The sequence below is a fragment of the Triturus cristatus genome, chromosome 1_1 (assembly GCF_964204655.1).
Source record: "Triturus cristatus chromosome 1_1, aTriCri1.1, whole genome shotgun sequence".
In the NCBI taxonomy this organism is placed as follows: Eukaryota; Metazoa; Chordata; class Amphibia; order Caudata; family Salamandridae; genus Triturus; species Triturus cristatus.
In genome coordinates this window covers 873,994,842-874,008,550 of record NC_140579.1, presented here as the reverse complement: position 1 = coordinate 874,008,550, position 13,709 = coordinate 873,994,842, and the positions used below count along the sequence as shown (strand labels likewise).

The 13,709-nt window shown below is 45.2% G+C and overlaps 1 protein-coding gene across 1 annotated transcript in view; it reads right to left on the bottom strand.

Moving 5' to 3' along the window:
• METTL3 (methyltransferase 3, N6-adenosine-methyltransferase complex catalytic subunit) overlaps window positions 1-4,624 on the bottom strand; it is a 232,550-nt gene extending 227,926 nt beyond the window's left edge. The window contains 1 exon segment of the mRNA XM_085646255.1: window positions 4,519-4,624. Within this exon segment, the coding sequence (XP_085502381.1) occupies window positions 4,519-4,624 (106 nt within the window).
• Window positions 4,625-13,709: the final 9,085 nt, after the last annotated feature.

Sequence of the window (13,709 nt, the reverse complement as noted above, 5' to 3'; positions counted from 1 at the left end):
CGGGGGAATTTCAATGGTTTTGTACAAGTGAAAAGTCCAGCTAACTATAACACCCCTGAAACCTATGGTTTTTTCAGTGAATATATATATATATGTATATATATATATATATATATATATATATATATATATGTGTATATATATATATACACATATATATATATACACACACACACATGTGTGTGTGCGAGAGAGAGGGGGAGAAAGGGGGAAGAGGAAGAGAGAGAGAGAAAGAGAGAGAAGAAAGAGAGAGAGAGAGAGAAAAAACAGTCAAATCTTTTAAACCTAAGTCTAAGCTTATTCCTCAACCTGCCTCTGACATGACTGATATACTTTCTCAGTGTGTGACTGTATTTGACTTGAAGAAATTACAAATTAATACATCCAGAATGAGAATCTAAATATTGGTTAGGAATAAAGATTATATGGATATAGAACACACATTATCAGAAAAGAAAGAGTGTATAATTAAGCCTTCAGAAGAGAGGGCTTGTTTGGTCTTGAGGCCTGGAGATAAATATCTGAAGGAAGCATTTAGGCAACTAAATAGCAACTAATGTTATGTAGGAATCTCCAAGTCTGAGTATTTGAAGGTCCATAAACAATATCATGAGGATCTGGGCTAGTGGAGAGATAAAAGAATCCTCACATATGGGATACATGTACCTTAGGAAGGACCATCCATGGTTGTCTACAATTTATATGATCCAAAAGTAACACAAGAACAGGGATATTCCCCCGGGCAGGCCCATTATATCAGCACAGGGAAGTTTGTTTGAAAATACCTCGAAACGTAAAGACAGTTTTTTGAGACCTTATGTAAAATGTTTACCTTCATAAATACAAGATACGACTTATTTCCCAAGAAGAATTTTTGAGTTATCACTGGAGGTGGATTACCTCTTAATGACAATGGATGTAAACTCACTTTATACAAGGATCAACAACCCTTTCCTTGCTTTTTTAATGGGGGGAGGGAGAGGAGATGCAGCACCGAAGCTGCAAGCAAAAGAAAGTATGGCATTCGTTAAACGGGCGCCACGCTAAAAGTATGCATGACATGTAAGGGAAACACAAAGGATGGGAGGTGGTGGTGTGGGGATGGCACTGGGGAGATTAAGTGCAGCAATGACAGGAACGAGGGAGGGGGAGTGAGGACGAGTGAGAGGCAACAGATTGCTAGAGCTGGCCAACCCCCCCCCAAAAAATATAGTGCTCGTCAACTCATACAGCACACCGTGTAACAACACCAGTAAAAGGTCCAGTCCTCATGGGAGGTTACAATTGCCGACAAGGCGTTACAAAGGTGGGACTACTAAGCCTATTCACACATGAAAAACAACGATTTTGCAAGGACAGTAACAGGAGCCAATTAAAAAGATGAGCGGGAAATGGGCAGAGCTTCTTGCCATACCTCAATACAGCATACCTCGCATATCAGGGCATGCGCTCCCCAGGCTCGACCTAAAAATGAACATGGGATTACAGCTTGGATGTATTTTTTGATATCACGACTTCTTAAACTATATCATCACAAACAGATGGCATTAAGAATGATGGAACTGTGCTTAGTACAGAATATTTATGTCTTTAATAATGATATCTTTAGACAGGAAATAAGGACAGCTATGGGCACCTGCTTCACCCTCAGATATGCTAATTTGCATTTGGGCTGGTGGGAGGAGCACCTGGTCAAAGATCCAGACATGAAATGATGGCAAAAGCACACAGTGCTTTAGTGAAGGTTGATTTATGACCTTTTTATTATATGGAAAGGTTCTCCTAGCAAGGAAAGAGAATTTGAACAGGAATTAAATCAGAATACATTGAACTTGGACTTTACAGGTACAATGATCAATTAGGAAATAGAATTTCTGAATGTTAAGATTAGGATAGAGGAAGGTGAGATCAATAATACTACAGTTTTTAGAAAACCAACGTCAGGAAACCTACTTACTTCATGCACGTAGTTTTCACCCGATAATGTGAAAGGAGAGCATCCCCTACAGAGAATTAATATATGAGAAGGAACTGTAGCACAGAGAAATCATATAAGGAAACCAGTGATGACATGAAATCTTGATTTAAAGTTTGGAGGGTACACTGAAAATGCAATAAACAGGGCAATCAACAGAGTGAGTTGTAGGACAAGAGATGATTTATTATTTAAAAAACAGGAGGTGGTAGAGAGTGAACCAACTGAAACATCTAGACTTATAACAGCACACAGAGGAGACGAAATGTGAGTACGTAGCATATTACACAAACATTGGTATCTAATCAGAAATGATCCAGTAAAAGGGAGAGATATTTTCCAAAAGATCGTTTCTTACTTTCCGTAAAGCTAGATTTATGAGAGATCAGTTGAAGAATTAACTGTTTAAGTTAGATACTACAATAGCCACCTATTAAACCAGGTTTCTGTAAATATGAATCGTGCAAAGCTTACATTACTGGTGAGAATATTCAGAACCTCACCAATCAATTTCCTAATAAAAGTAAACCACTGAAGGCAGTATATAATTGAAGGACTGAGTTCAGTATATATTCTCACATGTGCTAAGAGGTATTTAGGTAGTACCAAATTAGCAACATATAAGAGAATCATTCAACATCTGTGTGTGATCAAGAACAGGGATAACAGTTACCCAAATAGCAAGATACTTCTAGGAAAAACATAACGGGAAGACGAGTGGTCTTATGTACAGTGTCCTTTCTTCAGTTCCTTACAATCTCTAGGAGTGGGTGGGGAGAGAAATAGGGAAGGAGTGTGAGGAATAACTGAATCCACGCATATTTTAGGGCTGGATACACAGTAATCTTGCGGGTTAAGCATGGATGAGGAATTATTTGCACAGCTATGAGTTGGTATTTTATCAATAGCCTGCAGTAGGGAGCATATGCTTTATGTAAGCATTAAAGTTGATAGATAGGAGTGAGAAATTATAATGATCTATACAAGCATTTATTTTTTAGTTGACCAGCAGGGAGGTGAAAGCTGAATAACCATCAAAAAATAAACATTTAAATGAATCACACAAAGATAAGTAGAAATTAAACACAGATTGTAACTTATATTGATTATTTACAATAGGAATACAATTGTAACACCTAATCAAGCCCATATGGCCACTATTAATATGATTATTATGATGTTTTGAGGACACATGAGAATATATTTTGAGTTATTTTGTAAGATGTGATATAATGAGGTTACATAGTATCAATAGGTAAAGAGACAGAATAAGTTGGTGATTATATTGCTAATAAGGACGAGTCCACTTTGGTATGATGGCATATTCATGAATTAATTAAGAATTTTATACATGTATAGAGTATTTTTGTGGATACTGAAACAAATGATTTTTTCATGTATGCCGACAACTGCTGTATTCACTTCAGCTGTGAAGTATTTATTTTCTGTTAATCAGTCGTACACGCATGTGGTATGTATGAATTTGTATAGCAATGAAAATGGTGTTTTCCATCGTGAACGAAGCTACTGCGGTAGCTGAAAATCTCAAACCCCAGCATTCTAATATAATTGAAGCAATGGTGCCTTTCTTAGATGAAATAGAGACTGTATGTATGTGTGTGTGTGTGTGTGTGTATATATATATTTGTTTTCCTGAAGCACAAGTCTTCATATACCCGACAATACTGAATATTTTACTGAAAGGGGAGGACTTCCTTGGATAGAAACTCCCTCTATCTCCGAGGATAAGGCTTAATCCACATAGTAGCTGATCTTCGAAAGACAAGTTTTTAAATGGCTGTGATCTCTTTTAAGGACAAGTCTTTATCTATACATTGAGGTAGTGGGTCTCTGACGGACAACACTTTATATAACCGGTGAAATAGTGAATCTCTCAAGAGCATAGCTTTATATATGCATACATGCCAACTCGCTCACTTGGCGGGTGTCACCCTCTTTTTAGTGATATTCGCTTTCCTAAAATGCAACATGCCTCCATAGGCCTTAATAGGAGCACTCTGTTTGGAAATTTGTATCGCCCATTAAAAATGTTTTTAAACCATTAATTGTGTCACGATCACCATCAAGCGTTGTCCAATAGATTGACTTCAAAAGACTGGTCTTTTTGTGATACGTTATACAACTTTAAAGGACCAGGCTTTATTTATAGTCCTGAATTAACAAGTGGTGCAGTGTCAGTGTGTGTAACTCCAGTTATTACTCGGTTTACGGCTAGTAGCCTTCTAAATGCTGGACGTTTTAAGTTTATAATTCTAAGAGAAAGCATCAATGAAAGGTAACAGACGGCAAACTTGAGGTGCAAACTACATGACACAGGGACACTTAGCAGCTGAATGCAGGATAATAATGGCATTTCGCACGTATTGGTGGGTGTCTAAGGATACAGCAAGTCTTGCAGAATAATGTAGCTAACCCATCTGTATTCTCCCTTGCTTTCTACCTCTCCATGGTCTGATCGTACCTGCCTTAATCGCTTCTCCCCTTCAAGCCCCCGTGCACTCTGTCACAATTACCATCCTTACCGAGGCCCAGTTGGGATGTGACATCCTTCCTTCTGCGCTGAAATCTCTCTCGCAAGGAGTCAAGTTGTTTCTTATGCGCCTGGATGGAGCTCCAAGTGTCAGACATGCTGCCGTCAGACAGCAGCCGGAACCACAACGCACGAGCAAGTTACCTACGGGAAGTTTTTTTGCGATAGGACTTTTCCATAGTGCCCACAGTAGTTTCCCAGCCCACTTCCGGTCTGTGTCTCTACTGCAGCCATCTTAAAAAAGTATAGTTTTTCCGCTGCTAAAACAAAACTACGCAATCCGTATAGATGTCCTGTAGCTCCATATTAAAATTGGAATGCGTCATCGCGGAAGGTCGCTTAATTATGAACGGCCATTTGTGAGAAAAACTCGTATAACAGACCGTCCCAGGTTTAAGAATAACAAGCATTGGCATAGCCAATAGGTCTTACTTTTGGGACCTTATAAGTATTTAGTTATGCAGCACAATATCCTTAGTGCAACAACATTAACTGTTGCATGGTTAAACACTTATAAGGTCCCAAAGGCGAGACCTATTGGCTATGCCAGTGCTTGTTTTAGATCTTGCCTAGGGACAGCTTTATTGTTTTCACTGACTAATGTTTTGTAAAGTAAGGCACTGCAAAAACATTCTTATATTTAGCTGAATGCTTTTGATGGCTTATATCGGCCATATTACTTACGACTTAGGCTGTCCCAATGTAGATAATACAAACATGCAAGCGCCAGTATTTCCAAGGTCGCAGAGGTTGAAAGACTGTATCGTCGAATCAAATCGGTCTCCTGTAGCTTCTGCAGATGCATGCATCCAGCGCCGACTCCACATTATCTGAAGTCGCGTGCCAACAGTTTCCTTCAGCCGTCTTTAGAATTGATAAGAGAAACGAGCTCACAATTGGTAATAGGGAGATAGCCTTTCTGATTTGCATCTTTGAGTAACATGTCAATCATGTTTCATTCATGGCTTCATGCTACCAGGGGGAACAGTAGTACCTTGTCTGCCCGTCTTTCCTAAAAGCAAACTTTGTGGGGAATCCAGTCACCTCACATATGCATCTCTCTAGTTCCACCCAGTGGCCGCCTGAGGAACACTTGTATATGTACGCTCAAGATTCAGCATTCGGTGTTCCTTAATATGTGGCACAGCGAATGCAGCAGCCGTTTTGGGAAACAACATCATGCTGCAGGAAAGAGCATGTTTCTCAACTCCAGACGATATGAAATGTTAAGTTTATTAGTATAGTTTTAATACCGAGTTTCAAAAGAAAGAGTTGGGACATGAAATCAAGACTACTGGTTTCGAAGGGAGCATCCTTGTCACTATACTTTACCTTCAGGCAGTATGTGTAGAAATGTAAAAAAGTAAAAAAAGCACGCGAGTGGTGCGCGCGAAAGCACTTAATGAGCCATGACGGCTCGTAACTGTAAAAAAAAAAAGAGGCACGTTTGCTGGCGAGTGGTGTGCAATGTGTGCGCACCATGACGAGAGAGGAAAGCCAGATGGCGCCTCAGCTTGTGATTGTGGGAGTAACCGCACGGTCTATGCCACCCAAAAAGATGTGGTCGCATTTCTATAGCCCCCACTCTCTAAATGTTTCACCAGACCAGCGCATGCGCTGGCCCAGGCGAGACCTAAAAATCTTTTTTATTACTTCTGCGTTTTTAATGCTTCTGGCATTGCAAAACATGACATCAACAAAAACCAAAGGTGGGCTTGCCAAGACCAGACCAATTTATTACTTTTACCAATGAATGTTTCTCTTTTGTCTTGATCTGTCTCTAAACGACAACAGCTGGTACATGTTGCACAATGGGTTTACAGATCTTTGTTGAGATACTTCATGGTGAGATACTCATTAAATGCCATCTCCTTGCCTAAGTCAGCTAATGAGGTCTTGCTGTTCCACTGAGTGGTCCCAACTGCAGTTTGGTTCATGGTGCAGGCTTCATATAAGGTTTTTGTGTGGGTTTTAGAAATTGAACCCTTCACAAAGTGAGGATGCGTGCTAGAGTAGTAACTTACACTAGAATTGGCTGGGTGATCTTTTGTCGACGACAGCTTGCATGTGGGTTTAAATTCTGAACAAAAGGGGTAACAAGGTTTTTCATGTGTATCGATTAGCCAGATCTTGCTTTGTGAGGCTTTCGCACATGATACTACAGAGGAATTAATATCTAAACTTATGCCTTAAGACAGATGATACAAAGAGCTCTGAAAAGGCTTCTAGCACACAGAGAGCACCAAGAAAGAAATTGGAATTTAGGAAAGTTTGAAAAGTGGCCAAGGAAGCTTGATAGTTAAAACATCTAACAGCAAGATCATATACAAGGACGGAAAGCACAAAAGCTGCACAACATGGAAGTTGAGGACTTGGGAGTTAAAGAGATTTTCAGTTTATTTCACAGGATGACTTAAGTGGTCAAACAATACATGATATTGTTAGAAAGTACAACGGAAAACTGGCAGGCTTAGAAGAGGCAAAACCAGCACAACAATGGAGGCTGTGAGTAGTGTATTATGCATCCCTAAGAAGGCCTAATATGCAACATTGAACCCAGTGTAGGAGGCTATGAAAAACGCATAAAGAAAGGTTGGAGATAGCCCAGACTGACACAGTCCAGCTGGCGCATGTTTTCAAGTCATGCTCCATATAAATAAAGAGCTAGCGCAAAGCAGGAACCTGCACATGCATTGATTCCACAAACACAGTAGACAGCACTCGTGGCACACACTTTTTAGCATTCTAGGAACTAAATGTTGAAATATTTTAATTGAGGGTGTTGAGGCGGTCAGGTGTAAGAACAGCACGTATGTTTTTCACGGACCATGTTGGTACATGGGACAGCATCCAAACAGGCAGAGTCGGCACTTGCTCAGTGTGCTCCCAGGGCAGAAAGAAATGTGCCGCCCTCATTGCTGTTGTGTAAAATGAGGCGACAGATGGTCACTTTTCACAGGTCAGTCTGTGACTGGCTACATCAAAGCAGATATCTGATTATGAACATCTTGTACCTTCCCCAACTCACCTGAAACATCCACACTTAGCTCTGTAAGGCTGGCGCCAAGTTGTTTGTTGGGGTGAGGAGGGGGTGTTGGTGTATGGCAGCAGGAAGTGAAAGGTAAATGGGAGGGCACAGAAGGAGGCTGATATGGTGTTAAATTAAGCGATTAGTACTTTCAATTGTAGGAGTTAAGGTAGAGGGAGGCTGCTATACGCAGGATCTTCGTGCAGAGAGCTCTGTAAGCCCCTATAAAGATTGGCAGCCTGGGTCCAGCTCGCCCATGCCGAAAGCCCGCCCTGCAAACAGGGTCAGCTATGACAGAAAATAGGCCTGGGCACCAAAATATAAGTGGCCCCCATTAGTGAATTAGATTACTAAAAATGTGGCCTATGTTTGCAAATTATGTCAGTTTTCAACTTGTAAAGACTTGCTGTATAAATGGTTTGCAAGGTGTGGAAGACTGCATGCATTTGAGCTAACTGCAGGCCATGTATGTTTTAATATCAATTAAATCAACAATAAAAACTGGCCCAGCAGACCATGAAACAGTCCTACAAAACAGCTCAAATCCTGATCTGTCTGACCAGCCCATCTGGAACTGCCTGACTGCCCTATAGACCAGACCAACCCTGTAACCAAACAAGGTGCAGAAAAAACAGGGCAGGGGCAGCATTCAGTGTAGGATGGGAAGCCATGACCCACCCGTGGCCGTATTTCATTTGCGATCACCTGCTGTGTGGGTGCGGGTTAGAAAATGTTTTGATAGGGATGATGTTGGTTTCCAGTCCAGGCCTGCATGAAAGACAAGGTCCCATGACTGGACAAAAACCAGGCATTCTGAGCTAACAGCATAAATGTGCCCCCATCCCAAAACACTAACTTCTTCGTTTAAATCAATTAACTCAAATCGGAACTTCTAGAGATCCAAAAGCCGGAGAGCGGATGTCTAAGCGTGGTTTAAATCTACAAGCATGACCTGGACTTATGGAGCTAAATTCTCTGCCAATTAATCTACTACTGCTTCTGTGAAAATTTCATAGCAGAGTCTTGGCGAGGGTCAATTCCCCCATTCAATCTACAGTAAAGGCCCTTACTCAGTCACAGACATCTATCGCATGACTGCATTATTAGATACTGATGCAAAGATCTTTGCTGGCATCTGTTGGACTTGGCCCTTTTTGCAGGGTCATCCCTAAACTTTTTGCCTTCCTCCTGTATTTTTTCTGACCTGTTGTTGGCTGTTTTATGACTCTGGGCACCTTACCACTGCTGATCAGTGCTAAGGTGCATATGCTCTCCCTATGGTAAAATGTATACATTGATTGGTGTCCATGTTTGGCTTATTTGGTTTACTATCAGCCCCTAGTAAAGTGCACCAGGAGTGCCAGGGCTTGTAAATGCAAATGCTGCTGGTGGGCTTGCAGCACTGGTTGTGCCACCCACAGAAGCGGCCTAGTAAAATGTGTCTAGGGTCTGCCATTGCAGAACCTGCGTGCAGTCTGGTACTGTCATGCTGACCGCGCAAGTGCACCTACTTGCCAGTCCCTAAACCTTCCCTTAACTACATATTAGTCACCCCTCTGGTAGGCCCAAGGGCAGGGTGCATTGTAAGCATAAGGTAGGACATGCCCTGATGTGTGTGGCATGTCCTAATAGTGAATTACAGCCATTTTCGTTTTTCACTATTGAAGGCTACCTGCTCTCCATAGGCCAGAATGGGCTGCTGGACTTATTACATGCTATAATCCCAGCGGACTCAGAGAGCATGGTAGAAAGTCAAGTTTAGTATGCCTGAACTCAGAATAATAAAATACTTCTTTTAGTAAAGTTTATTTTAATATCCTGTGTTTGTAAATACTACTTTTAGAAAGTTAGTATTTACTTGCTTAGCCATTTCAGTCCGCCTCTGCTTTGTGTGTGTGTGCTGCCTAGTTTCAGTGAGGGGCAGGGCTGGGGAATTCCAGGAGACAGGCTGGCTGCTAGGTGGTGGGTAGAGAGATTACACCAGGATGGGTGGGAGGAGTACACCTTGACTCTGAATAGACCTGTGCTCTGCCATCACAATGCTGGCTCCACCCCCTGTGGAGCGGCTGATGTCTCTGCCCTGCTGCTGAAAGGAAAGAGCAGAGTCACCACAACAAAGTGCTCCAAAACCGGACTGAGCCAGGCACAGGCCCCCTGGCGACACAGAACAAAAGAAACTTGCTATAAAAGAAGGAGCCCTGCTCCTAAGAAATCAGATCCTGTTTACGCCAAGAAGAACCTCTGCCCGAGGAGAAGCCCTGGGAAAGCTGCATGGAGGAGTACTGTCTCTAAGCCTGAGAGACTGGCCTGTGGTGGGTGCCTTGCTGTTGAAGGAGAGGAGGAAAAGACTGAGAAAGACTTTGAATTCAACTTGTGCTTTTAAAACAATCTCCAAGGGCTTGCTTGTGAACTTGCCCCCTGAACTGCGCCCCAGGAACAGTGGGCGCTACCCCTCCCTGGAAGAGAAGGAAGCTGCTGTGGGTGGATCACTGACGCTGACCCCAGAGAACCTGTGTGCCCCCATCTCGCTGAGCAACGCAACTTCTGCCCGCTTGTGCTGCTGTGAGCACCGTGAAGGCCTGCCCTGCCTGGCCTAAACAAAGTAAATAGCTGCCCCCTCGAGCCGTAGCTCGCAACGTAAAGAAGAGACTGCCTGCGTCCAAGCGCCGAGCCTCTGCGACCCCTGGCCGTGGCGATCACTGCAAGGACCGACGGCACCCTGGTTCGCCAATCCTGGCCAATGCGACAGCGCTGCGCGCTGAGCGATCACCCCCGAGCTGCCCCTCCTGCTTCCGACCCCCGAGGTGTGCTACGATGTCCTGAAGCGCCCCACGAAGCATCGTCGTCCACTGCCCAGGCAGGACTGCAACACGACGTGGGACGCCCCCCTACGGACTTCTGAGGCTGCCACGAACATTGACACCAAGAAATAAGGTACTGTGAGCCGAAGCGCCGTCGTACGAACCGTACTTTCCTGTGTACGGCCCGTACTACGCTATCGTACCGCTACGCCACTCACGCGGGAAGCATGAGGCTTTGTGCAGTTCGTCCCCAGCTCGTACGGTGCGTCCCGACGCCTGTACGGTCCGTCCAGCGTTAAAGATATACATGTTGCTCACGCGGGAAGCGTGAGGTGTGGCAAGAGGCGTACCGGACTCGTACGACGCGTACCTACGAAGGTACGGTCTGTACGGCTTGAGTCCTAGTACGCATGCTCACGCGGGAAGCGTGAGGAACGGCACGATGCGTCCAAAAGCTGGTACGAAGCGTACAGAAGGCCCTACGAGGTGCACAGGCCCCCAGAAGGTGCAGATTGCACCAAAAGTGACTTTAAGAACTGTCGACTCCCTAAGAATAATTGCAAGTAACTGGAACCTCATTTGAAAGTAAAGACTGTATTCTAAAGCCTGCTTAAAAAACTTTATATAAAGAACTTTATTTTTACAAAATACAGCCTTGTGTCTGTGTGTGGTGGGTTGGTGGTTATTGTGAGACGCCTGGAATGCTTAACCTAATGCCCTCTGGAATCTAGCCTGACTGCTCGCGCCACGTTACCTAGAGGGTGAGCAGGGGTTATTTTCTTAGAGTAATCCTTTGCCCTGACTTAGAGGAAAGGGTCCCTGCTTGTCGCAAGTGCATACCTGCGCCAACCAGAGACCCCGGATTCTAACATTGGTGGCAGCGGTGAGGATTTACGGATTTGCATTTTTGGTGTCTGCGCAGTGATTACTAGCCATTGCACAGTGAGGACAGTCCAGTAGCTTAAGCCACAGAACTTTTAAATTTAATTTCGTTTGCCAAGAAAGAAGATCCCTTGTGTTTGGAGTCATGCCGGGCCCAAACAGCATTGAGAAATCGATCTATGAAATCTCTGAAATAGCCGGAATGGAATGGGATGAGTCAAAACTGGATAGCTACAAGAAAGCTGAACTCAAGCACTTCTGCAGGAAGCTCAAAGTTCCACATGCAGGATGGAAGAACAAAGCAGATCTCTACAAGGCGCTGAAAGCCTGGATTGAATCAAGGAATGCAACTGAGGAAGTTACACCACTGAAACCAGCAGAGAGCGTTCATAGTTTTGGCAGAGGCCTGTCGTCAGAGAAGCTGGCAGACAGACAGGCCACCAGGGATCATGAAAGGAAGTTGGCAGACCTGGAAATAAAAAGCCAATTGGAGCTAGAAAGCAAAAAGCTGGCTCTGGAAGAAAAGAAAATGCAAATGGAGCATGACTTGATAATGAGGAAATATGATATGGAGCTCGAGAGGCTTGAGGCCATGAGTGTCTCAGCCCAGCAACAAGAAATGTGCGTAGCTCAGAGATTGAGCTTTGCTGAGTGTAAGGAGGAATCCAGCTCAGATGGTGGCAGCAATATTGAATTTTCTAGTTCTGAGAGAGTAGTACACACACCCAGAGATGTGGCGCCTGACTTGAAGGAGGGGGTTAACATACACTAGGAGGTTCAAGGGCATGAGGTAGCTCCAGTAGTGCGCAGTATCCCTGAAGGGAATAGGGTAACTGGCGCAGGGGTTCATGGTCCTAGTGGTGGGAGGGACACTCTACTGACTGTAGATGAGAGGTGCAGGGAGAGGGGTTCCCCCAAAATTGAAGTCCTGGTATGTGAGCGTGAAGACCACCCAGAAGAGTGTGGGTTGTGTGACAGCGACAGTCAGATACTGTCTTGCCAGACTCAGGAGAGTGGTGTGGAGTACGTGTGCGAGGCACTGGATGGTGAGGTGAAGGATAGTTTGGTTAACCCTGCTAGGGGGCTGTGTGATCCAATTGTGGGAGAGCATATTGTAAGTCCCTGTTTTCCAGAGCTATGCCAACACCTGTTGGAGAGTGAGTTCTCTGACCGCAGGGAGCTCACATTGGAGGCAGACCTTTTGGCGGAGTCCAGAGGGTCTGGAAAGGCATTGGGGAGTGATCCCAAGAGGAGTGGTTCAGGTATTTTCAAACCCAGTGTGGTAGAAGTGGCTCAGAGTAGCACAACTAGGTCCTGTAGTAGTGAGAGGGGTATAGGGCCTCACCTCCTGTCTTTAAGGAGTGAGAAGGGGTTATGTCCCGGTAGTGCCCAACCTCAGTCTCAGAGCTTGGATGGTTCTTTAAGGGAACACCAGGTGGGAAGCCTAGTCTGTCCTGAGGGGCTGCCCGTTGTGCGGGATCCCCTAGTGTCTGGTGAACAGGGAGTGTCTGTAAACAGGCCTCCCTCAGTTCTGGTGTCTGGCAGTACCGCTCCAGTTGGCAGGGTGCAGAGGTCCAGATTGAGGGGTGAGAGGGGGAAAAGTCCCCAGTGGAAAAAACAGTGGGTCAGGGGCCAGCCAGAAGGGCTGCGTCACCAGTGAATGACCATGGGGACACCACTCCTGTCCTGGGGGATCTTCGTGCACTGTCAGATGGACAGGGGTCAGGAGATCTGCACCAGGCAGACTGTCACACGACAAATGAGTTATGTGTCACCCTCAGGGGGGGCATGCGTGCTCCCCAGGAAGTCCTGGTGCGCCAGGCGAGCGTTCAACCGCATGGGTTGGTCCCAGGGTTGGGAAGCCAGGTTCCGGTGTTGTCCGACCTGGAGGGTGGGACAACTGTAATCAGTGTCCTGACCCATGTTGCTTGTAGGGGTACCACTCCAGTTGGGAGGGTACAGCCATCTGGAAGGGCGTGCAGAGGGAGGGAGTCCTCGACTCTGACCCCGGCTCAACTGAAGGGTTTAGACCCTAGGTTGGAGGGACAGGTTCAGGGTGTCCCCCCCCGACCTGGACGCCCAGTTGCAGGATAGAACCCCTGAACTGGTGGGCGAATTGCGCAGGACGCCTGCCCCAGGTGCCCTGGCAATTCTGGAAGGGGGTAGCACTCCAAGTGGGAGGGTACAGAGCCCCAAGGAGGAGGACCGGGTGTGGGAGAGTCCACCCCAGTCTTTGGTCCAGCCGCCGGATACAGGCCTGGGGCTGGTGGGTCAGTGCCAGGATGTCATACTTGACCTGACAGGAGGGAGAATGGACAAAGGGTGCCAAGCACCTGGGGCTACTGCCCCCCGCTCCCTGGCGCCATAGAGGTTTGAGAGCCCTGAGAGGCATACGGCCTGGGTCTCATCCCTGACTACTGTCAGTGGCCACTGTAGCATTTTGCTGTCTGTCTGTTGGGACACACCTGTGGG